This window comes from Diprion similis, chromosome 2, assembly GCF_021155765.1.
Source record: "Diprion similis isolate iyDipSimi1 chromosome 2, iyDipSimi1.1, whole genome shotgun sequence".
NCBI classification, from domain to species: Eukaryota; Metazoa; Arthropoda; class Insecta; order Hymenoptera; family Diprionidae; genus Diprion; species Diprion similis.
The window spans coordinates 22,324,623-22,346,184 of record NC_060106.1 but is presented as its reverse complement, the minus strand read 5'-3'; the positions used below and the strand labels follow the sequence as shown (position 1 = coordinate 22,346,184).

Genomic DNA, 21,562 nt, shown 5'->3' with positions numbered 1-21,562 from the left:
TCTGTGGTTTCTTCAGTGAAAACTTTATAGCCAACACAAGAAATTCGCGGATAAATTCGGAATAAGTGAAACAAAAATTGAGGGAAACACAAGTAAATTAATGGAAGCAATTGAATGGAAAAAAATATAGTTAAAACCTGATTATCCCTACCGCGAGATTTGACATTGAGAAACGTTCTGTTACTTAGGTAGATTATTTAAATCGACATCGAAGATATTATTTATTATTTATAAAATAGATCTTAACAGTATCGCGAAGTGGCGTCTGACTTCAATTAAATATCTCACATATTCACTTTACTGGAAGCCTTGAAACAAATTCAGAATTTTTTTTGTCATTTATATTAGAAAGAATGTTAGATTGAAATGCACTGGAATTAATGATGGTATATTTTTTTCTATACGCACTTCGTCGATAGATTATGAGTATCTAACCACGAGAAATTTGGTCATTCAGTATATGTGGATCCATGACTGTGTAATTATTGTAAGTGTACATAATAAATATCACATAATCTTCGGCCAACAAATAGAGTGAAATGAAAGAAAAGAACGAAAATACGCGATCTTCGCAACACACTTTCATACATCGCACATCTATTTTGCGAATTGTGGCTTTCGTGGTGCGCGTATGGAACCTAAACGCCGAAAATACATCAAGTACAGCGTGTATCGTAACCTTAGAAACATATATGTATTTTACTTTACATCCAATGCACTATTACTTCTACGATTATTTCTGCTCCAGGGATACAGTGAAAACATAATGATTTACTGGTATTCAATAAAAAAAAAAAAATGTGATTCATGCAAAGTGTGTCGTGTGAGAAGAGAATAGGGAGATGAGAAAGTCCATTTTTGATGTACCGACTGCGATTCCAAGGTTCATTCATCATTACTCCTTCGTCACTCTTGTATTCCACCGGAGGCATTCGGTTGACTTTTGATGATCACGAAATATTTGGACGAAGGCGATCGTTTTTCATTTCGCTTTGCATCATCCGTCGTGTACTTTCTTGCGGGATATTTGATCACATTTCACGTTCAAAAAGAATGAAAACGAGGTCTTGCCGTGAATATTTACAAATGTACTAAACATAGTCATCGTAAAACACTGTAGGGCTTATGAGTGATTTCCAAAGAAATTCCATTTGTCACCTTCGAGATCTTCTTGCAAGATTAGTACGCGATATGCGAACGCTGAATGATCACGCACTAAAAGAAATTGGCAGCTAATTACAAAAAGTGTGATCCGAAATTGAATCGCTTCGAGAAGTACCTATTATAGAAAAACAAAACGTATTATTAATCCTAATCATATTCGTAGTATTACCAAGTGTGATTTTAATCCAATGTTTATACATCACCGTTCGTACTGCAGTTCATGATATTTATTAATCTTAATTCAAGTTTATACGTTAATACTTATAATCGATATACTTATATCGTAATGCAAACTGTATAAAATGCATTATTTCGTAAGAAAATTTTCGATACAAGTTATTTTCCTCTCCCATTACTCCCCTTATGCTGCATCGTGTGTCCCAATGTCAAAGAAATTTAGTCAGATGTGCCATCTTGTATTTCAACACGAGGCTTGACCACAGGTTTGAACTCCATTTCTTTCTTCTTTTCCGTGGTAAAAGATTTGAATAACTATATTTTTTAATTTTTAGATCAATTAGAAATCATCATATCGAACCAAATAATCATTAAAAAAAACCGCAAAACAGATTAGTTTTATAGATTCTTTTTAATCCAAGGTCTACGAAATTCGAAAATATCAAGGTACTCTAATAACCATTCAACCATTTGTAATTTTTTTCACATCGGGCTTAGTAGAGTATCAGTAAAATCGGATGGAGAGTCGCGTTCGAACACCGTTCGATTTATTTGAATTCAAATCTTCAAACGGATAACCAATATATCGATGCCGCCACCTGGGCAAATGTTTCCGTATCATTTTGCCGTCATAATCGGCACTGCAGTGGTTACCCTTGCTTCCAATTATCAAATCCAACCTGTTCTAGGGTAAATAAATTCATGTGTCGAAACTGTCGGATTACGATCTCTCAGTTACCGACTGGTCGTAACTGGAAACTTTCGAACGAGGACAGCATGGTTGGGCCAAGAACTGTTAGATGTCAGTTATGTCGGAGACTTTTGTCGAGGAGGGGGATAGGAGGTAGCTTAATCTTGTTGTCGGTAGGTGTTCAGTCATGGTAGGGAGTCCGCTGTTGATAGGCGCGAACGAGTTGAAAGTCACGTGTGGCTGCATTCCCGTTCCGTACGGTTGGGATAGTAAAATCATCGGTGTGTCAAGTAAGCTCGGAGGTTTTGAGGAGTAGTAACAGGATAGTAAAATTGAAATAGAAAAAGAAAAGAAGGGGAATGATCAGGTGACGCGTGTGATGATCAGCTTATGCGAGGACGCGGCTCCTGGGAGCGGTTCACTCTTGGACGAAATCAATACAATCGCCTGCGACTTGGCCAGCTTCGTACTCGCGACACTCGGTTTTCTAACCTCAAACGCGACGAGTACCTCGGCGAGGAACGAAGAGGACGCATACGGCCAACAACACCAGACTCTGCTTGAACTTTGCCAAGAGTTTTCCGCCTGGCTCGCCTTCGACGAGTTTCAACTCCAGCTCTTCAAACTCTTCGCCTTAATCCTCGTCAGCAACGTCGCTCTCATTTACGTCGCTTGGCACGTTTACGGCGATCGGATATCTGATCGGTTCATGAAACCAGGTCAGCCAGGGAACACCGATCTGACAGAACACATTTTCCTTCACACTTTCCCTTCTCACGCGTATACTGTACCTCCGTACTAGCAAACTTGTGGCATTGCGTCACATCTTTCTGCACAGCACAGGAAAAACTCACTATTCAATCCAGTCTCGGGTTAGGCTGGTTCCCTATACCTGCATTCAGGTATATCTGTTGCGTTGTCAAGTAACCTTGCAGGTAACGGTCTCCAATGCTCATACACCTAGTTAGAAACTAAACGCGGACCGTGAGCAGGCATCCAGTGTCATTAGTCTGGGTTTGTGTCGTATATAGAGAGCATTCATTCCATTTTTAAATTTGAAAACAAGCTGGGCCGCGCTGCGTAACGTATTTGTATTAAAATTTGTGAAATTCGGTGTATTCGTTGCCGTTCAATTTTATTCTGTCGAGTTGGCACGCTAAATAAATTTTCTGTTTTCACTAGGTGACTTAGCAGCGTGTAAAAAATATCCCGAATAATATCATTTTCGAATGCTGTGATCATAAATCACGTTAATCAAAGGCAAATTCAACTTTACACGGGATACACCGCGAAGGTACGACAAGTATACCCTCGTAAAGAGACCAGAATCGTCTCGGTGGTTTCACTTCGGTATCATCTTACGAATTAAATTTAAGCACTGCATTTACGCAATGCTACAAGACGCTAGTGCTGTATACAGGATGTAACCTTCACCTCTACACATGTACATATTTGTCGTTGCTATAATGTATAATAATACAACCTACATAGCGTTATTGGACCATACGTCTGGATTACAGCTGCTTCTTCAAGTTTCTTCGCGACTAAGAAGCGAAACGATTGGACGCAACAATATTTTCTATACCTCACAAACATATCTCAAAACATATTCACTCGACCAATATTATTTTGAATACTAATTTTTATTTTATAGAATGCCGTTAAATTTGATAGTGATAGTGCGGAACACGTATGACAAGTTACCAGTAATTCGCGACACTGGCGTAGGTAATACTCATGTGGCTGGGAAAGTTCTCTATGCATGCACGTTCTTCATTACTTGAAATTGTTATGAAAATATGGCACTATTTATGTTGTATACTAATTCGGAGAATATAATATACTAATTACTGTCCTTCTACATCAGTCTCAATTTGAATATTTCGCATAGGTATATTCACGGTATCAGTCAAATATTTGGTTCCTATTTTTTTCACATTCTTATCTCGAGCTTAGTTGTCGTCTCTGCGTCACAATTATATAGACGATGCACTGACAACGGCGTACACGATAAAATAGGAAGCAGTGTCATCCTTAAGAATTTACCCTAATTAACGACTGTAGAATTCATCGATAGTTTAAACTACATACGCGGTAAAGCTTCGCGGTAAACGTTCCGTTATAATCGTACCCTTGGGTAATATACATTGCAAAATCTATATTACAACGACCTTGAAATTCTTAGCATATGTGGTGAAAAAAATCGAATTTTTTTTCCCATCTCACTTTCGTTCCCTACTTAAAATGATAATTTTGTAAATATAGCGATGTAGATAATAATTAAAGTGATAATTCATCTGTTTTGATGAATGCGACACATCTTTTAAACGACTGGGAATGCAACGTGAGTAAAAATAGAGGAACGGGTACTATAGGTATGTAAGGAGTAATCAATTGCGGCAGTAATTGAATCAGTAGAGGGCATGTATATTTAATGTACATACACATAGCAAGACCTATGGATTCTGAAGCAGCCTAAAACGTTAATATAGGAATAGACTATAGGCGTATATTTGTCGTGCTTGGACGTAATTCGAAATACTGCGTTGTACGTAGCCGCCAGCGGTAGCTTATAAAAACCCCGAATTCTACATTGTATCATCGTCGTCTCTACTGAAACAGAAAATTTTTTATACAGAATTTTTTCATGTAGTACCTTCACTATTTGTGGAGATGCCTCTTCTAAAGAGTCAAAAAAATTGTAGCGATTCAAATTAGACGTACCAGATCCAAGTATACAAAAAATGTTCAAATTTCATGTATTTACCTGTAGAGCATATTAGTTTCATGGGTGGCATAAAGTTCTTGACTATCGATAAGTATAGTACAGAATTATGCACCCACAGAAATAATGCAATTAAGGTTGTGTAGCCATGTGTCAAGAGATTTCGAAAATTCTTGACGCCATACTCGCAGAGCCTGGTGTACATTTGATACATTTTATGTTAATGAAAATATGTAAAAATTATGTGATGAATATGATAATGAAAATTTGTAATTCACAGCGACTTCTGCTGCCGTTGAGGAACTGAAGAAAAGCGTCTCCCGTTTGAAGTTACCCAAGGAGCATTCCCCCCGAGTTTAGAAACTCATTCGCCAACTAACACTTCATCGATAACGAACCGAAATCAACTAACATGGCGGACAAGATCAAAGCATTTTTCCAGAAAAAGAAATCCGATGCCAAATTTAAGATGGCTGGAAAGGGGTACAAGTTAGTATTATACGTTTGATACGTATTCACTGACTGATCGATGTTGATTTACTCGCAAAAATTAGTCGTTTATTCGGGAGACATTTGAACGTTTTGAAATATTGTGATAGCTACAATTATAAAAAACCTAGATTATATTCTTTGTTTCAATGTTTGCAGATTGACCGAATCCGGGAGTTCATCAAAATCGAACTCTAAGGAAGCAGTGAAGCCAGTGACACGGGCGGAACCAACCACAGAGGCTAAAATTGCCGGACAAGCTGCCCTGGCGAGGCTCGAGTCGAAGAGGCCAGACCCGACAAAGTTCAACACGTAAGTTTAGCCGGAGATTTCGATTCCGTGCCCAGTGTAAATTAATCATTAATCACGATGGATGAACAATTTACTAAGTTTTCCTCACTTTTTGCTTATTTACAGATCGTACGCGGCTATCCAGGCACAAGTCAAACGAGAACTGGAGGCGGAGAGAAAAGCGGCGAGTAACGAAGTGAAGGAAATCGCGCTGCCAAAGAAGCAAAAAATCCCAGAAGAGGTCGAGGCGAACCCGCTACTCGCTGTACGCGGGGTTTATTTTCGCTGTCCGATTATTTCCGACGAAATATTAACCAGGGACGAGTGGAAGAGCAAGATTCGACAGTTCCTTTACGAACAGCTTAATCACGAGGAGCCCGGACTCACCGCCTGCCTCATCATTCATAGTTGTAATACCGGGAAAGAAAAGGTTGAGCAGTGTGTCGAAACGATATGCAAATACCTGGAAAACATCGTCAATAATCCGGGGGAGGAGAAATACTGGAAAATACGAATGTCGAATCGGGTATTTCAGGTGTGTAGAAGGGTTGTTGAAATCACGACGTAAAATACGCGAATCGAACGATTTCTCGGTGAATTCACGTGATACTTATTCAATGTTTAGGACAAAGTGAAGCCCATCGAGGGTGCCTTGCAGTTGTTTGAAGCTGCTGGTTTTGAAATAGTCAAAATAGCACATCAGGAACAGGAAGAGGACTTCCTGGTCTGGAGTCCAGAAAAATCTTCGATCGAGCAAATCGGTGTGCTGGTTGATGCTCTGAGGACGGCAGAACCCGTTCGAATTGAGTTGGACAGAAACTTACAAGTCTTACTGCCGAGTCAAGCAGCGAAAAGAAACGAATTGCCTCCGATTTTTTTCACCATGTCACCGGAGGAGATTAAGAAAGAGCAGCAGCTCAGGTGCGCCATTATTTTTCTTTTCTTGGATTAAAAATATAGCAGTTGACACAACTTGTCAAAAACTTAATTCATACCACAGGTCTGAAGCAGCAGCAAAGAGTCAAATTCTCCGTACGAAAGCGATGCGGGAAAAAGAGGAATTGCGAGAAATGAAGAAATACCGTTACGCGTTGATACGGGTGCGTTTCCCGGACGGGGTACTGCTTCAAGGAACGTTCGCGGTTTACGAAAGGGTCGAAAACATCATAGAATTTGTCAGAGAGAATTTGATCAGCGACGAGATACCGTTCGTTTTAACAACGCCGACGGGTCATCGGCTCGGGGATGAAGACTATGAAAAGACCTTGGTTGACAACAGACTGGTCCCCGCATCAATATTGAATTTCAGCTGGGATACGGAGATTTTAGGCGCCAAGGGTCCCACCGAATATCTCAAAGAAGAAATTATCTGCCTGATACAGTCCACGTAAGCCTTTGCACCCTGATTGAGCTACGATTTTATCATCATCAGTCTCAACCGGTCAATGGTAAGCGCGGACACTCTTGTTTGTACGAAGCGAAGTTTGGAGTCGTTGTTACTTTTCAAGCTGTAGAGAAGTCAGACGCCAACGCATTGGTAGGAAATGATGCATTAAATTACCAAAATAATCGGTTTTGAACATGTTAATCATTGACTATTGTGCTCACGGTGCTGATTGGTTGTAGAAATCGTCGTGGTCCACCGTCTCACATGCGGTTTGGTTCTGTTTTCGATATTCTACAAGACGATGAAACTGAAATCAATACGCAAGGGAAAGAAAAAAATAGAAACTGAGTAAACGAATTAAATAAAGACGGTGACAACATTCTTTACCGTCTGGTATGCTTAGATTTTAAAATTAATATGCCTTTTCATAGAAATATCCCTTAAGAACGCGAATAACGCGATGTTCTGCCGAACGATTGTCAGGGGTAAATGCAACACTAGGGACATACAGGTATTGTACACTATCGATAGCAAAATATTCTCTTTGTAATTGATTCCATACTTGTTAAAAAAAAGAGACGATTGAAATAAATATCCTGTTTTATTTTCATTTCTGTACGATGTGCTCATCTTTGTAAGACATCAACCAGTTGTAAGAACGGCGTGGAGGAGAAATTTTCACCCTCTCCCATTGATGGGTGCGCATCAATACGAAATGGGCCAACGTCAAAGTTCTAATCCGCATGTTTCGTACCATATGGAGGCACCTTGAAATCGTAATCAGTGCGTAAGTCCGCCTTGTCGCAGGCAACCACCTCAAAATCAAGGGGTCGGTGGCGTCCTCGTCGGAAATGTACGAAACTGTTTCATCGCAGAGCAAAGCAGGCTGGTCAGCCAGCCAGCGGTATTTGTAATAGATTTCAATTGGTGGATCGTAATATTCCATGAAACGCCAACCGTAACCGGTGTTATTACCCAACGGCAAAGGCCGCTTCGATGGAATTTCGTCCCGTCGTCGACTCGTCAGAGAGAAAGTACGGTTCGAAAAAGAACCACGAAAACCACGGGGACTTTTCATCCGGCGATGAAAGGCGGTTGGCAAGGCTGCTGCTGAGAACCGTCTGCGTCGTGTGTCAAAACATATGACGACAAGGCGAGGATTTTGAGGATCTTGAGAATTTGTAAGAGAAATTTGGATACACGTCGTTACAGCGGATAATAAAACCGGCGACATCGAAGGGTCGGAACAGCGAGTTCGTCGAGGGTACGGCGGACCTCGTCGAGCGCAAATACTTGGTTGGCAGAGGGCTGAAAGGTGTGCGGAGGTACGTAGCCTGACTTGACTCAGTTTGCTCGTGTATCTGACGTGTGTGGAGGTAGGTTGATAGGTAGGTGGTTATCATCTCTCCTCGTCGCACGCTTATCGGAACGCACCATTATTGCACGTAAATATTTGTGTATAATTTGTGCCCCGTTTTCGTCGTCACAACCGAGAAACTCGTCCGCGCACTTCGTCCGTCTTGGCCAACAACTCGAACTGCGTATTCCTCGAAGAGCGAAAAGCTGGAAAGACTCGCCGCCGTCCGTGCGACTGGTTCGCTCCGTAGTCCAGGACGCACGGCCTGTCGTTGACAGTTCGATAGCTGCATGATTAGCGATATTGAAAACCGCGGAGTCACCCGTCGTCGTCGATGATGATGATTATGCCGTTGCGATAATTACGTAACTAAGAAACGTACGTTGTCTTCACTTGGCTCTTCAGTATATCAGCGGCGGCAGGGCTTTGCTATGGTTTTCGGAGAGACCAGCAGCACCAGCTGCACCAATCTGCTACTCTTCCGCGTTTCTAAATATTTCATATTACCGTTCGTTGTAGATTAGAATGCATCGCCGCGGTGTCGTCTAGATGCTTGTCCCTCGACTCTTACATACACTTTCTCGCTGTTTCTCCGCGCTTATTTTTGTCTTTCCGGTTTCCTCTCAGTCAGTTCCTTCGTAGCCCGCTTTCTTTTCCAAATTCATTTAAAACTATAACGAAATAGATTCACGAAACACGGTCTCTCGGGAAAGCGTTAACACTGCGATTATGTATGCGCGTGTGCGTGCGTTTTGTGTCCAAATTTAATACTGCGCTGTCATTGCCACGTGATCGCGCGATATGATACATGATTATTATTGTTTTTTTTTTTTTTAAATTCATCAAAATACGAAATCGAAATATCAAATATTAATACATGGGAATCCGAGGAGTTGTGATGTACCGACGATTAACAATGGCCATAACTGTTAACCGATAAGGTGAATATATGATTTACTTTAGGGAAACATTTCTTTCCCAAAAATTGTTTCAGGAGCCTCTCGCCGGCGGTGTCCGGAGCTTCGCTCCATCCCCCGGGTCGTCGGAAATGTTATACCGGACGAAAAAGCGTCCCGGAAACAAGTCAATCCGGTCTCATACGATGACTAGTTGTCGGCTTTGAGAATAAAAAAAAAGCGAGTAAAGACGGGGTCCGAGACGACGAAGACACACTGACAATAATTTCACGCAGAGAAAGAATCATAACAATATCGATAATAATAGAGATAAAGGCAACGATAAGATACGAGAGTAATAATTTCCGAATCGTTACATTTTGCAAAATGTCAGAAATCGACGCGGCACCGCCACCGGAAGTACCGGACAACCCTGAGAGCCGGGTAACGGTTACTCCCTCGACATCATCGTCATCACCGTCGTCTTCGATAGCTTCGACGGCGCCGACGCCACCGCCTCTACCACCTGTTCCACCGGTCAACACCATCAACGGCGTAATCGGGGCGGATAACAATCACGGACTCGCAGCGGCCATTGGGCCCTTGAATAATAACAATATGAACAGGGCGAGGAACAACAATAATCAAAATCCACTATTCAATGTTCGGGACAGGCTATTTCATGCCCTCTTCATCAAGGCTGCCCTTGCCTACGCCAGAGCCTTTCCAAGACCCATTCGACGATTTATCGAATTTATCGTTCTGCTCAAGGTAATTCTCATTATATTACTACGACGTTGACCTTATTTCTCTTATTTTATATAATCTGTATTTACGAGTAATTCAAAGAGTTGCGAGATCTCGGGGAAATTGGGCAAATAGCGGCGAACGTAACGGAAATTAGAACCAGTACTTGCCGGATTTCTCCTTTGGATAGTGTCGTTTGACGGAATGCCATATGGAGCAGTCTTGTTTTACTTATACCATACTAGATTGGCGGGGAAGAATGCGTATGAATGAAGTGGTTGAAACAGTAGTGGAGTTGTTAGGAAATATTGTAAAATGGTAACTGGAAATTTGCGAAACCGACGGAGATGTATTTTACTGATTATTTTCCGTGATCTTTAAAAATATATCGTGAAGATATTTCGAATTCATTCGAATTCCTCCCCGAATACTTATTATCACACGGAGTTCTACGTTGTTAGGTACTTGTTACATCCCGACGATGTCCTCCGTGCTTGCCTGCGAATGAATTGCACTTTAAAATTGTTAATTTGGATCGTTTCAGGCGATAACGTCATTTTTCGTGCTGGCTTACATCCATATAGTATTCTCCCGAGCACCAACCAACTGTTTGGAACACATAAGAGACGACTGGCCTCGAGATGGTATTCTCAGAGTCGAGATCCTCAGAAGTGGCGCTGAGGATTATACCATAGAAAAGAGTTACGCCAAGGAGGAGAAATTGAGGCAGGAAAAGGTCGACGACCTCGCTAGTGTGTTAGGAATTTTAGCTAGAGATGGGTAAGTCTTCTCCAATATATCACTACCTAATTGCACAGCATATTTTCAAAGAGAAGCAGCGAAGAAAATGAAAAATCAATGATAATCGTACGAAGGTTTTTATTCTGATTCCTAATCATTGACAACAGATCATTTCTGAACATCGAACCTTCGACTGTCGAGGAAGACGCGCAGACAAATGCTGAGACGGAGAGTGAGAACGTTGTTAAGAATTTCACGCAAACGGAAGACAACGTCGAGATTGGAAGTCTGTCGGTTACTGGCGATGTGCAAAGCCCGAATTTAAGTACAACGAACGCGACGATAAGCCCACCATTATCAACCAAGCTGTGGGACGGTCCAAGTAGTGCGGAACCGCTCGAGGTAATGCGATCGAAATTGAAAATATGGAATTAAAAGGACAATTTTATTTGATTATTTTTACAAGATTCCTGGTATTCCTTAACCAACTATCTCACGCTTGATAGCTTTGGAAACATCAAGTTCGTGTTTTTTTAAATGTTCTGTTGTATTGGGCAGTCTAGAAGAGATGCATGTTCCAAGTACCCTTGATTGAAATAGCGAATTAAATTTTCAGACAGGCTCAGAAGTGGTGGACAAAACGACGATACCTCCTACGCACTCTTACGACAATGTTACCGAGGATCAATCGAACGATGAAACAAATGCCGATCACATCATTCAGCCGTTGAAAGGACAGGTTTCCGAAGTGGAGAAGATAGTCAGAGCAGGTAACTGGGGATATTTTTGACTATTGTGTTAACGTCGGCACAATGTATGTTACAACATGTATATATCAAGATTGGATTTTGTAACGTTAACGTAACGTAATACTGGCAGAGACCACTCGTCTCCAATTAAGAAAGAAAGATGCTCATACTTGATTGCACCGCGAATTTACGTTTTACTTAATTTAACCCTGAATTCTCGGAATATGGTGTATCTTAAACACTGATTCGTTAGGATAACGTTACGAACCTCAATCTTATACATTGTTTTAGTAGAATACATTGTATGCGTCGGGAAAACCGCAGCAAACGAGACAACTTCAATACCGATATTGGTAGTTGTGCACCAGGCATGTTCTGCCTACGAAACCGAAAGTCATTACTTTCAGATTTTATAAATGCAGGATAAAATAACTAGAATGAAATTAAATACGGTGTCAGGCAGGGGGGATGTGGAAAAGAGGAATACATTTACATTACAAATTAGATGAAGGATAAATTCTATACAACAGAACGAGATTAACACAGTTTCGAACCATCTACCCCCAGGTAGGATGGTAAGGTCTTTGATTCTATCACTTTGGTCACAACTCTTATGTAAGGTGAAAATAAATATGCGGTAATTGTCATGAAAACTACGAATGATATGTTCGCTGTTCAAGAGAAAATTCTACTGGACATGGGTAAAAAATCACCGAATATTCCATTTTCTTATTACAAAGTGATGAATCACATATTCGGTACTGCGATTTATAGTCTATGCAGGTACAGTGAGTTCGAAAGGAAAAAATTTTCTGCAATCAAAATAAAACTTCCGAAGGTATACATTCTCATCGCAGAGTAATTCCCTTTTTCAGTAATGTCTATAGTATACCAAGAACAGCATAGAATAGTACTAAATACGGAATTTTGGGTTCATCATTATCTGTTCACGAAATCTATTCTGTGATCATTTTTCACCCGATCTCGGCAGCAGTCTCCCGTAAAAAGAGATTTCAGAAATCTAGGTAGAATAATCACGGAAATGCAATACAATGAAGTGAATTACTTACATGGCGTCGGCTGGAAACAAAAAAGCACGCGAGTCCAGGTCGTTGATATCGGCGTCAAATACACGAAGCGAAGGGTATGAATCCCACACAGCATGACAGAGAATAAAACAGTTGCAAAATTTTTAAGCGAAAACGAGGTTAAACGGTTAAATACGTTGGCACGCCGTGAATGGAAAACTTGTTCACTTATACTTTGCGGTGACACAACCCGGTGCACAACGTGCAAACAACGCTTTTCGGTAACACATAGGTAGCAAAAAGCTAAGACATAAATAAAAACACTTCAGACACATACGGTCGCGGAACAATAATTTGCCGTCTTCGAGAATCCTCAACAACGATTCGTGGGGTTTGAGGGACAAGAGCGTCAATGATTCCTGCGGTGTGGCACTGATGTCCTGGCAGAATTCTGCGGCGGTCAGTAGTTTCGTTTTGTCTCTTGCTATCGTTGTGGGATGGCGTTGGTCTCTTAGAAGGACGTGGAAGGTGCGTTCTGATGTTAGCTCCCGGTGCTCTCAACAATCTTTTATCTCTTTGCGCTACCGACATCGTGAGCAACTGCCAGCTAATTTCGGAACGCACTGAAGTTGAGCAACGCTGTCGCGAGTCCAGCCGGGGAATCACGTTATTCCTGAAACCGGCGCCGGTTTATTCCGGGGATTCCGTTGTCACGTATGGACCTTAGAATCGCGATGCACACTTTCAGCATATTGCTGCGATAGGGTTGATGGAGGCTTTGTTCCCATTGACGCATAGCTGCCTCGATATTTATTATTGCTTCCAGCTTTCGACGGTCGATCTGTTTGGTAAATACCACGAATAGAAAAAGCGGAGACAACGGACAGTAATGCGGGTGCATGGCGCGTTGTTAAAATGTCTAACGGAAAAAAGGAAATATTAATAAATGAGGTGAAAATCGACTGATATGAATTGAACGCGCTTTCGACGTTTAATCCTATTTGATCTTTAATTCGATCTCAGTTTTTCCAGAAGACGAATACATTGTGGAATACTCGTTGGAATACGGATTCCTGAGATTATCACCGGCTGCACGACAGAGGCTTAACATTCCGGTGAAAATAGTCACCCTTGATCCGTCGAACGAGAAATGCTTTGGGGACGCCTTTTCCCGCCTTATTCTTGACGAATTCTTAGGATACGATGACTTGCTGATGGCCAGTATAAAGACTCTAGCTGAACACGAAGACAACAAGGGTTATTTGAGGTAGGTTTTCATCTCTCTACTTTTCTCTGGCCTTACTAACGTGGGCATGAAGGTGCAGATATGACGGGTGTCAAAAGCTTTTCATTTACCTTTTAAATTCCAGCGAATGAGAGGCTAAGAATTATTTACAAGTTTAAATTACTTGAAACTTCAGTTTCTCGTCTTTCGCCGACAATGCAGAGCACTGTTTATGGTATTCATCAAAGCGCTCGCTTTTATCGACGAATCTTGATACCGTGAAATAATTTATAAGAATTTGAATTTCGCGTAGAATTTTGGAGATCCTTCTATTTGTTTTTGTCTACCGACTTCGAGGTTTATCCAACTACATTTGCAACGTGGTTTATTTTTGTCATCAATCTTCTTATCGACAATTCACAGAACTTCATATCAAGAACCGGCCATTCAATACCGATAGATACAATTCCACCTCTTTGCTGGTAGTTTTGATAAACTTATCGGCAGCTGATACTTTTTAGGCTTGGAAGGTAATTAGTTTCAACTAGATGCAACTGCTCAGTGGCTTGCGCGACTTTAAACTTAGTTTCCTTAAGTTAATAAAACGCTACACGAAGATTGTATAAAGGAACATTGCACGTACCGACAACTTAGAGCTTAAGAAATTCGAAGAGAAAGATCTTTATCAAGAAAGAAAATTTTTGGTTGTTAAAAAATGGTCTAAAAAAGCTGATGAATTCCTTATAATCAAAGATGCGTATTGCAGACATTCAATTTTTCATTTATATAGAAAGAAAATACGTTAAGATTATCTATTGGGCTGATTCAAACCGTAGTTTATGAAATTTGAGCTCACGTTATATCATAAGTTCTTTTTCCCAAGTTTAACATTACCTTTCAATTGACAATTTCAGAAACGTCGTGACTGGAGAACACTATCGCTTCGTAAGCATGTGGATGGCTAGGACGTCTTATCTTGCCGCATTTTTCATCATGCTTGTCTTCGTAAGTATGCCAAAACCTCACATTGATAATTACTGTTTCCATTACCTTCTAGGTATATAACTATCTATGTAGTACTGGGAATTTAGAAACCCTATACTATAGCAAAAACGGCTCGAAGATAGGATTTGCGCGTTAGGTTGCGTTGGTAGCTAGGTCGAGTCGTTGCATGACGCTGATCGTGACGAGGGGTAAGACGTGGGTTACGTGGCTCATGTTTCGGGACCTAGGGGATAAGTGCTTGTTAGCAGAAGCCTGCAGCACCTTTCGAAAACTCGGCTACATTCCCGCGAGTTTATCTCAACTTTCGTCTTATATACGGGTGATGCCGTGTTTAAGAAATTCAAATCCGAGTTCAACTGAGTGATCCTTAATTACAAAGTCATGTTTTTTGAGTGAAACTTCTGTCGGAGTGCTGCTGGAATTTTATGCACCTTTTGATGCTCGGTTCCTCCAGGGTTTCGTTTTTTTGCGATTTGGTTTGGATTTACTTTTTCTGATCTGATCCTTTTTTTTTAATTTTTAAGTGATCCGTATATTTTTTTGCGATCAATTGAATCGACAAAATATTTTTTTTTGTCAATGTTCTCAACGGCACAATCCAGAATTTTTTCTCTTGTTATAATTAGAATTGTGTGTTTTTCTGATCACATTATTAATAAACCGAGCTGTACTATAGGAAAATTATGATAACAAATTGTACGAAATATCCCAATTTCTATAAAAATTCATAGAAAATCGTAGAAACCATTTTCAGCAGGGTAGTACACATGAGACTGAGAATTCGTCGAATAAATGAAGATGTAACCTAATTAAACTTCTGTAATCCCAACGTCTCATCTCTGGTAATTATTGGATCTGGTATTAAATTTCATTCGGTGGGGGTTTCTCTCGGCGTTTCCGCGCGCTTCGCCTCGACATTATTGCCATCGCTGGCTGCCTCTCTGTTTTATCCTTGCAGGTAACTAAGTAGATCTGATACGCACAAATATCCTGCCGTCCGCAATTGTCTGTAATCATTGCATTTTCCCTAATACACGCAAGTTAAAGTACTGATAATTTCGAAATGTGAAAAACAAAGAAAATCAGAACCCAAATATTTTTAACGCTTACGTTTCATCTTCATAGTTTGTTTCGAAAAGGAACAAGTTATATCAATTCAATATGTTTGTAATTTCTTTTGCTTATGTTAATCAGTGAGTATAAGGTAAGTGTGCCAGTTATTGACCCTGTCTCAATGATTGACGTTTTTTGTTAGAATTTCCAATTCGTGCCGTCAAGTTACAATTTTGGAAAATAAAAGGGTCAATAGTTGGGTCTAAACGTGTCGATAACTGGTACACTTATCTTACTAGGGAGCATATCGCGTACGCAGGTGCCTTTGCCATTCCTCCAGTACGTCGAAGAATATAGAATAAAAATACAAGTCAAAGAAGAAGTGAGAATTTCGTTCGTCGCTTCGTACAATTTCATGCCTCACGGGGGTTGTGAGGGAGAAACGGCAGAATGCTAGTAACCAAAGCTCCGCTGCCGGCGTCGCGGACGTTCACGCCATACGCGCGTTAAATCTGAGAAGGCGTAAAAACGAACGCGACACCCTCGCAGCGGCATAAGGGTAGGTAGGTACCTCATCGAGCGCTCCTCTTTCAGCCCCTCAAATATAATACAGAATACGCAGGACTAACCAACGCTTGCGGAACTCTTGTATAATCATCCATCATGCATCCACCCGCCTTAGTGCCTATAATTGTGCAATCACGAAATCACGATCATGCATCTTCGATCGCCGACGCCAAGGAAATATTCGATCCTCGCTAGACCTCGGGGGTTGTTCCTGGGTGCTGAACGTTGCGAGGGCAGTGGCAATGGCACCGGCTCACCTATTTCAATATAATTTGATACGAAACGGCCGGGCTGAGGTCGTCGTCAGGAACACGAGGCACCTAATAACGTTGATTTATACCGGGCGTCGTCCTGAACCGGCAACCGAGTCGACGGGGTAGGTATCGGGAGAGCGAACTGGCTTCTGGTGGTTAGTTTGAATTGATTGCCATATCTTCTTACGCGTGTGAAGCCGCGCCGCCACGTATGCTTCCCTCCCTCGTCCACCAGCCTCAATCTGCGCGCTGCAATTCTCGCCTTGCCCCATGCTCGATTTTACACAGCTTCGCCACCAATTCCACGACTAAGAATTTCTCGCTGTAGAAATAATTCCGCCAAGAGATATACCGTCGATCAGGCTTGAGCTTCTCTGAAGACCTACGGAAATCCAAACAAGTTTAAATTAAAACACGATAAACTTGCAATTTTACCGCCTCACTCCGTGAAAAAACCGGTAATTTTTTCAGTTTAATATGACTAATAAAATGAAACGAGTTTCACAAAGGAGCCTTTAATTTTTTTGCCGATTTTATTCGTTCTCTCTACAAAACTTTCGTAAGCTGTACATACATTCTCATATTAATGGATACGGAATATAATATTATTATAAATAGGAATACGACGTTAGAATTTTTTTTCTTCTTTTCTTTATTACGCGACGTTCTTACCGCCACGCGTACCTTACATTAAACCTACGTTCGAGTGATGAAAATAGCTGTACGCCCGCTTCCTCCGGCGCTGGAAGAGCAAGGACTCTCGTCTGGTTTTGTCTTCTGTGATCTCCGGGAGCGTCGTGGTTATCGTCGATCGTGGCTCCTTTGGGATAAAACGGGGTAGCGAACCGCAGGCCGGAAATGGCAGCTGAAATGGATTTGCTCTATACGAATCGCAGGGGCGTCTACGGGCGCCGAGGCATGGCCGGACAACCAATTGGATGATGCACGGGCAGACAGTTGGATTAGCACGCTTCTAATAGTTCCGCACATACGCGGTGTCCGATTCCAATTCAGCCATTGTCCAGGGTGCAACCAATGTTCGAAGTCAGGGAAGTCGGCGAAAAATTGGCCAATTATACGTACACAATATTTCTATACCCTCATCATTAATCATACCAATGGACACGATTGAAACCGGTTTGAATCGCGTAACATTTTCATCGTGAGTAGTGCATACTTTGATCAAGTAAACAAGATTATATACAGTTATTATTTAAGATCCCTGCCAAGTATCAGCACATTTTTGCGGTTTTCAGACGCGTTCAATTTACATTCACGACTTAACATCACTGGGTATATTATTGGTGCAATTGTGTAATCGATCAATCGAAATATTGTGTATTTAAGCAACAAATTATCACTAGTGCATGTTATCTTGATTGACACTCATTAATCAGACGCTTGGAACTTGTAGAATGTTTATACAGATGCATAAAAACTTTAAGGAAGTCAAAGTGTCAGAATTCGTTACTTGTCTATTCGAATGATAAATACAGTGCGTGGGAATTAAAGTCGTCTTAATAGCCGTGCAGGCTATTAAAACAGTGGTTTATATATTGTCTGCTTCCACCGAAAAGCTTTATTTTTGGGAGGTAAACCTTTTTATTGAACCGGTTTGATTTAATAGTGTTGATTAATAGCTGTTTTGCTTTGTGGGGGAATACAGTCAGCTTATTGTCTGTGGAATCTTGCATGCCTGCGATGCATTGTGTCAGATTGATATACATTCCATCCCCGTCAGGGTCGAGGTCAATGTCCTAGGTTTCATAAACAAAAATGATGGTCCATAGTGGGGACATTCCTGTGCAGGTTTCGGTCGATTATTCATAAAAAGAATAAGTGAGGTAAGGGAGAAATAAGGAAATAACTGAGGATCTGAGGAACAAAGAAGCAAGTGCAGGAGAAAAGAATAGGAAAAGAATGTTAAAGTATCGCATTGAAATTTTAACTCACTTTTTGTGAAATTCGTTAGTCCTAGAAAAGTATAACATTCCGTCGCCTAATTAAAAATATACAGCTCTGAATTTTGATTCCATACTTTGCATGCATTTTTCATACTTCCATCGTTCGATCAACGATCAGCTTCAATTTCCAAAGTGCACGTTGCAGGGCATCCGAATTTATTTCATCTACTATTGTCCTTTTTTTAATACTATGGATCCAAGTTGAAACAAGTGGAAACGTTACGAACGAAAAAAGAGAGTGTCAGGCATCTGGATCATTGATTTTGCTCAAACCCCGCGGGTCGCTTCCTTGGACTAATTGTAAGTTATGAAGCTTGTGATATGTAGTTTCATCTTACAGGCCTCTCTTCATTTCGGGTAAAATCGATTGTACATTAGCAGTTCGCAGATGAGTAAAATGCCATTGTAAATAGAATTTCCTGCGTATTTTTGCCTTAAGTATTGAATTTCGTTGTCCTCGGTTAAAGTTTCGATGGCGGGATCTTATACATACAGCGAATTTTCTGATCAATTATAAATTAAACAGAGGAAAACCCAGTTGATCGAACTACGCACAAGACGCTCCGAATTTAGGATCAGAGAAAAACACCCCCAAAAGTTGCAGCAAAATCCGTGATCCGAAGGCCCGATACTCTCTCTCGCTCCTTGTAAGCTCCGAGTAAACGCTGAGCGATTCGGTAACAGTTATTTCGACAGCGCGGTTCAACTTGCGGCGAAAATTCTCCACCTCTCCTTTCCCTGTTTCGCCCCATTCCACGAGCCCGTCGCTCGTGTCGAGCCACGTGAGTGAAACGTGAGCACCGCCTAGCTACCGTCTGAACGTCACGTGTATCGGACTGTCGCTCCTACGATTCACCCCTTGCCTCCTCCCCCTCCCATCAACTTCGAACTCCCTGGTTCACCACGAGCGAAAGGGGCTGTTGGGAACTCGTTAATTTTCCTGTACAACAGATTTCATCCTGCGGTCGCATCTTCGTATCATGTTTATTATTACATATCGACGAAACGATTTTCAGTAATAACCATGAGTGCGGTTAACTCTTTTGCCAAAGTTAAGGCGAGAGATTGTACGAAGAATCATATTTCGCACGAAAGGCGAAAGCCATGGCCTGAACTGAGAGTGCGGATCGGAATGATTTGTTTATTGTACTATATTTATGCACATTTCGATATGCTGAACGTTTCATGAGTCCTGTGGACGTACACCGCCAGTTTCCGGTGAAAGTGTCGACTCCGGGCCACGCGGTCATCACCAGCGCCATCACACGTATAATTTTTACGTGAGCCAAGCGTAGCGGATAAATGCTGCGAAAGAAAACTTGTGGATGTGAAAATTCCGGGGATATTTTAACTGGCAACTCACACTTCGTGAGGGAGACATACTTCCTATTTCAATTATATTTTGAGTCAAACAATCCATGTTTTACCAAATTTTGGAACCATCGACGTTGACTTTTAACCCCTTCATGCATACATTTTTTCTTACATGCGATTCACTTGATATTTTGCATAGATACACGGGCTTCTGGGGTCACTGATTACGAATCTCAAATCGAATTTCGAAAATTCAAAATGGCGGATCCAATATAGCGGACAAACAAAAACAACAAGAAGAAAAAGATTTTCGTAAAATTCCTATCTGGATTTTCATGGTAGATTACCAGAAAATGCTTGTTTTCGTGGAAAAGTACAAATTTCAAGCATCTTTTTACGCGTGCTATTTTTACAATGATTAAATAAATAAAATTCATACGTTTTTTAGACCTAGAGATATTTTAGGGATCATGTAAAATCACAAAATTCGGCAGTTGTTGCCAAAAAAGTTCTAAAGATGAAAGGCTGTAAAAAAAAAGGGAGGACGCTGAGGGTCCCAGAATTAATTACAAGCTTAACACACTCTTTTTGCGCAGTAAATAAAGAGTTCAGCTCGTTTCCCGGCCGTATTGGAACCTTGAAACTGGGAGCCGGTACATTCACCTTGTTTTCAAAATAAGAATCATTTTTGAGGTGATTGTGGCCAAGTTTTCGGTTCACTGCTGAATGTGAATTCCAGTTGCGGCATTTAATGTGGCCACGAGTATATTAAAAAACAGCATGAAAAATGTGGATTGCGAGAAGCGTAACGTATAGTTGCGGATCTCTTACTGTTACTCCGACTTCGAGTTCTTGGTCAAAAAAGCATGACAGGCGCAGTATAAGGCGCAAAACGAACGATTTCGCAACGCAACGAAATCCAAAAAAGAAGAGAAAGAAACAGGAATAAATAATGAAAAAACCGAAAAGAAGGGTACTTGGAGGATAAACGTTCAATGCGCCGATCGATCACGCATACAGACGATAAAAAGTCAGGTAGTTATATATACGGGGCTGTGGCGTGGGTACAAAGGGAAAAGGGTTGGTCTCGGCGAAGTTGCGGGTGTAGGTAGAGGCAACCGGTGACCATCCATCAGCGGGGATTCATAATTCATAAGGCTAATCGATCTTGCCGAGAAGCACCCTCGTTTTCATTCGTGATTCTTAGGCCCGGCCGCAGACTCGCTTCAGCCGCACTAGCTACCCTCTCCTTTCGAACGCAGGAACCGATGGAATTCCGGTCGAAATGAAATCAACCGTTACGGTGAAGAACTTCCAATTATTTCCTCGATTATTTTCATTCAGTTATTTTGATGCGATAAAAATTTTATTGCATAATGGAAATTCGGAATTCATCTTTGCTTTTGGTACTGTGAACCGGACAAACCTGTTCTCTGTTGTTATTCGATTGTAAATCACAAGGTGAATCGCCCCCTTGGAATGATTTCATGCTTTCTTTTATAATTCAGTAGATTCAAAACTAAACTTCGATTGACGGATATTGGGAAATGCCGATCGTACACAGAAGAATTGAAAAACTTTGCTATCGACCAGAGGAAATTGAATAATTTGGTAACTTTGAAATTGCTTGATATTGAAGATATTATACTTGATACTTTCAGGTAATTATTATATCGAGTTTTCGCAGCGTTTTATTTTCTAAAAGCACCCTGAAATCAATGACATTTCAACATAAAAT

General features: G+C 41.0%; 3 protein-coding genes across 11 annotated transcripts in view; all 3 read left to right on the top strand.

The window, feature by feature from the left end:
• The first annotated feature begins 2,206 nt into the window (after positions 1-2,206).
• Positions 2,207-5,175, top strand: LOC124413225. The gene is made up of 2 exons (XM_046893669.1): positions 2,207-2,751; positions 5,038-5,175. The coding sequence occupies exons 1-2, from the start codon at positions 2,412-2,414 to the stop codon at positions 5,115-5,117; spliced, it is 420 nt and encodes a 139-aa protein (XP_046749625.1). The 5' UTR covers positions 2,207-2,411; the 3' UTR covers positions 5,118-5,175.
• Positions 5,038-7,533, top strand: LOC124413214 (UBX domain-containing protein 6). Of its 2 annotated transcripts, XR_006929853.1 has the most exons (6): positions 5,109-5,246; positions 5,406-5,558; positions 5,664-6,072; positions 6,163-6,458; positions 6,538-6,985; positions 7,356-7,533. XR_006929853.1 is itself a non-coding variant. In XM_046893653.1 (5 exons), exons 1-5 carry the CDS (start codon positions 5,170-5,172, stop codon positions 6,926-6,928), a joined length of 1,326 nt encoding a protein of 441 aa, XP_046749609.1. In that variant the 5' UTR covers positions 5,038-5,169; the 3' UTR covers positions 6,929-7,254. The 2 variants fall into 2 exon arrangements, 1 of the variants encoding a protein (XP_046749609.1); XM_046893653.1 differs by lacking the exon at positions 7,356-7,533 and having other exon boundaries at positions 5,038-5,246; positions 6,538-7,254.
• A 580-nt stretch (positions 7,534-8,113) lies between these two features.
• The window catches only part of LOC124411217 (membralin), a 69,553-nt gene continuing 56,104 nt past the window's right edge, over positions 8,114-21,562 (top strand). For 3 of the 8 annotated variants that reach the window (XM_046890269.1, XM_046890258.1, XM_046890214.1), the window contains exons 1-7: positions 8,114-8,249; positions 9,276-9,948; positions 10,469-10,704; positions 10,833-11,067; positions 11,282-11,435; positions 13,466-13,709; positions 14,582-14,672. In XM_046890269.1, coding sequence (XP_046746225.1) covers positions 9,565-9,948; positions 10,469-10,704; positions 10,833-11,067; positions 11,282-11,435; positions 13,466-13,709; positions 14,582-14,672 — 1,344 coding nt within the window. In that variant the 5' untranslated portion in view covers positions 8,114-8,249; positions 9,276-9,564. Of the gene's footprint in view, positions 8,250-8,297; positions 8,370-8,548; positions 8,660-9,101; positions 9,223-9,244; positions 9,949-10,468; positions 10,705-10,832; positions 11,068-11,281; positions 11,436-13,465; positions 13,710-14,581; positions 14,673-21,562 lie in introns of those variants that run through there. The other 5 variants (XM_046890248.1, XM_046890222.1, XM_046890230.1 and 2 more) reach the window with 5 other exon arrangements.

What these genes read in the sequence shown, in the direction of transcription:
- LOC124413225 (XM_046893669.1), top strand. Translation starts at nt 2,412, where the DNA reads ATGATCAGCTTATGCGAGGACGCGGCTCCTGGGAGCGGTTCACTCTTG. An exon ending in TGATCGGTTCATGAAACCAG is followed by an intron (nt 2,752 to 5,037) that starts GTCAGCCAGGGA and finishes TGTAATTCACAG; the next exon opens with CGACTTCTGCTGCCGTTGAG.
- LOC124413214 (XM_046893653.1), top strand. Translation starts at nt 5,170, where the DNA reads ATGGCGGACAAGATCAAAGCATTTTTCCAGAAAAAGAAATCCGATGCC. An exon ending in TGTCGAATCGGGTATTTCAG is followed by an intron (nt 6,073 to 6,162) that starts GTGTGTAGAAGG and finishes TTCAATGTTTAG; the next exon opens with GACAAAGTGAAGCCCATCGA. An exon ending in AAGAAAGAGCAGCAGCTCAG is followed by an intron (nt 6,459 to 6,537) that starts GTGCGCCATTAT and finishes TTCATACCACAG; the next exon opens with GTCTGAAGCAGCAGCAAAGA.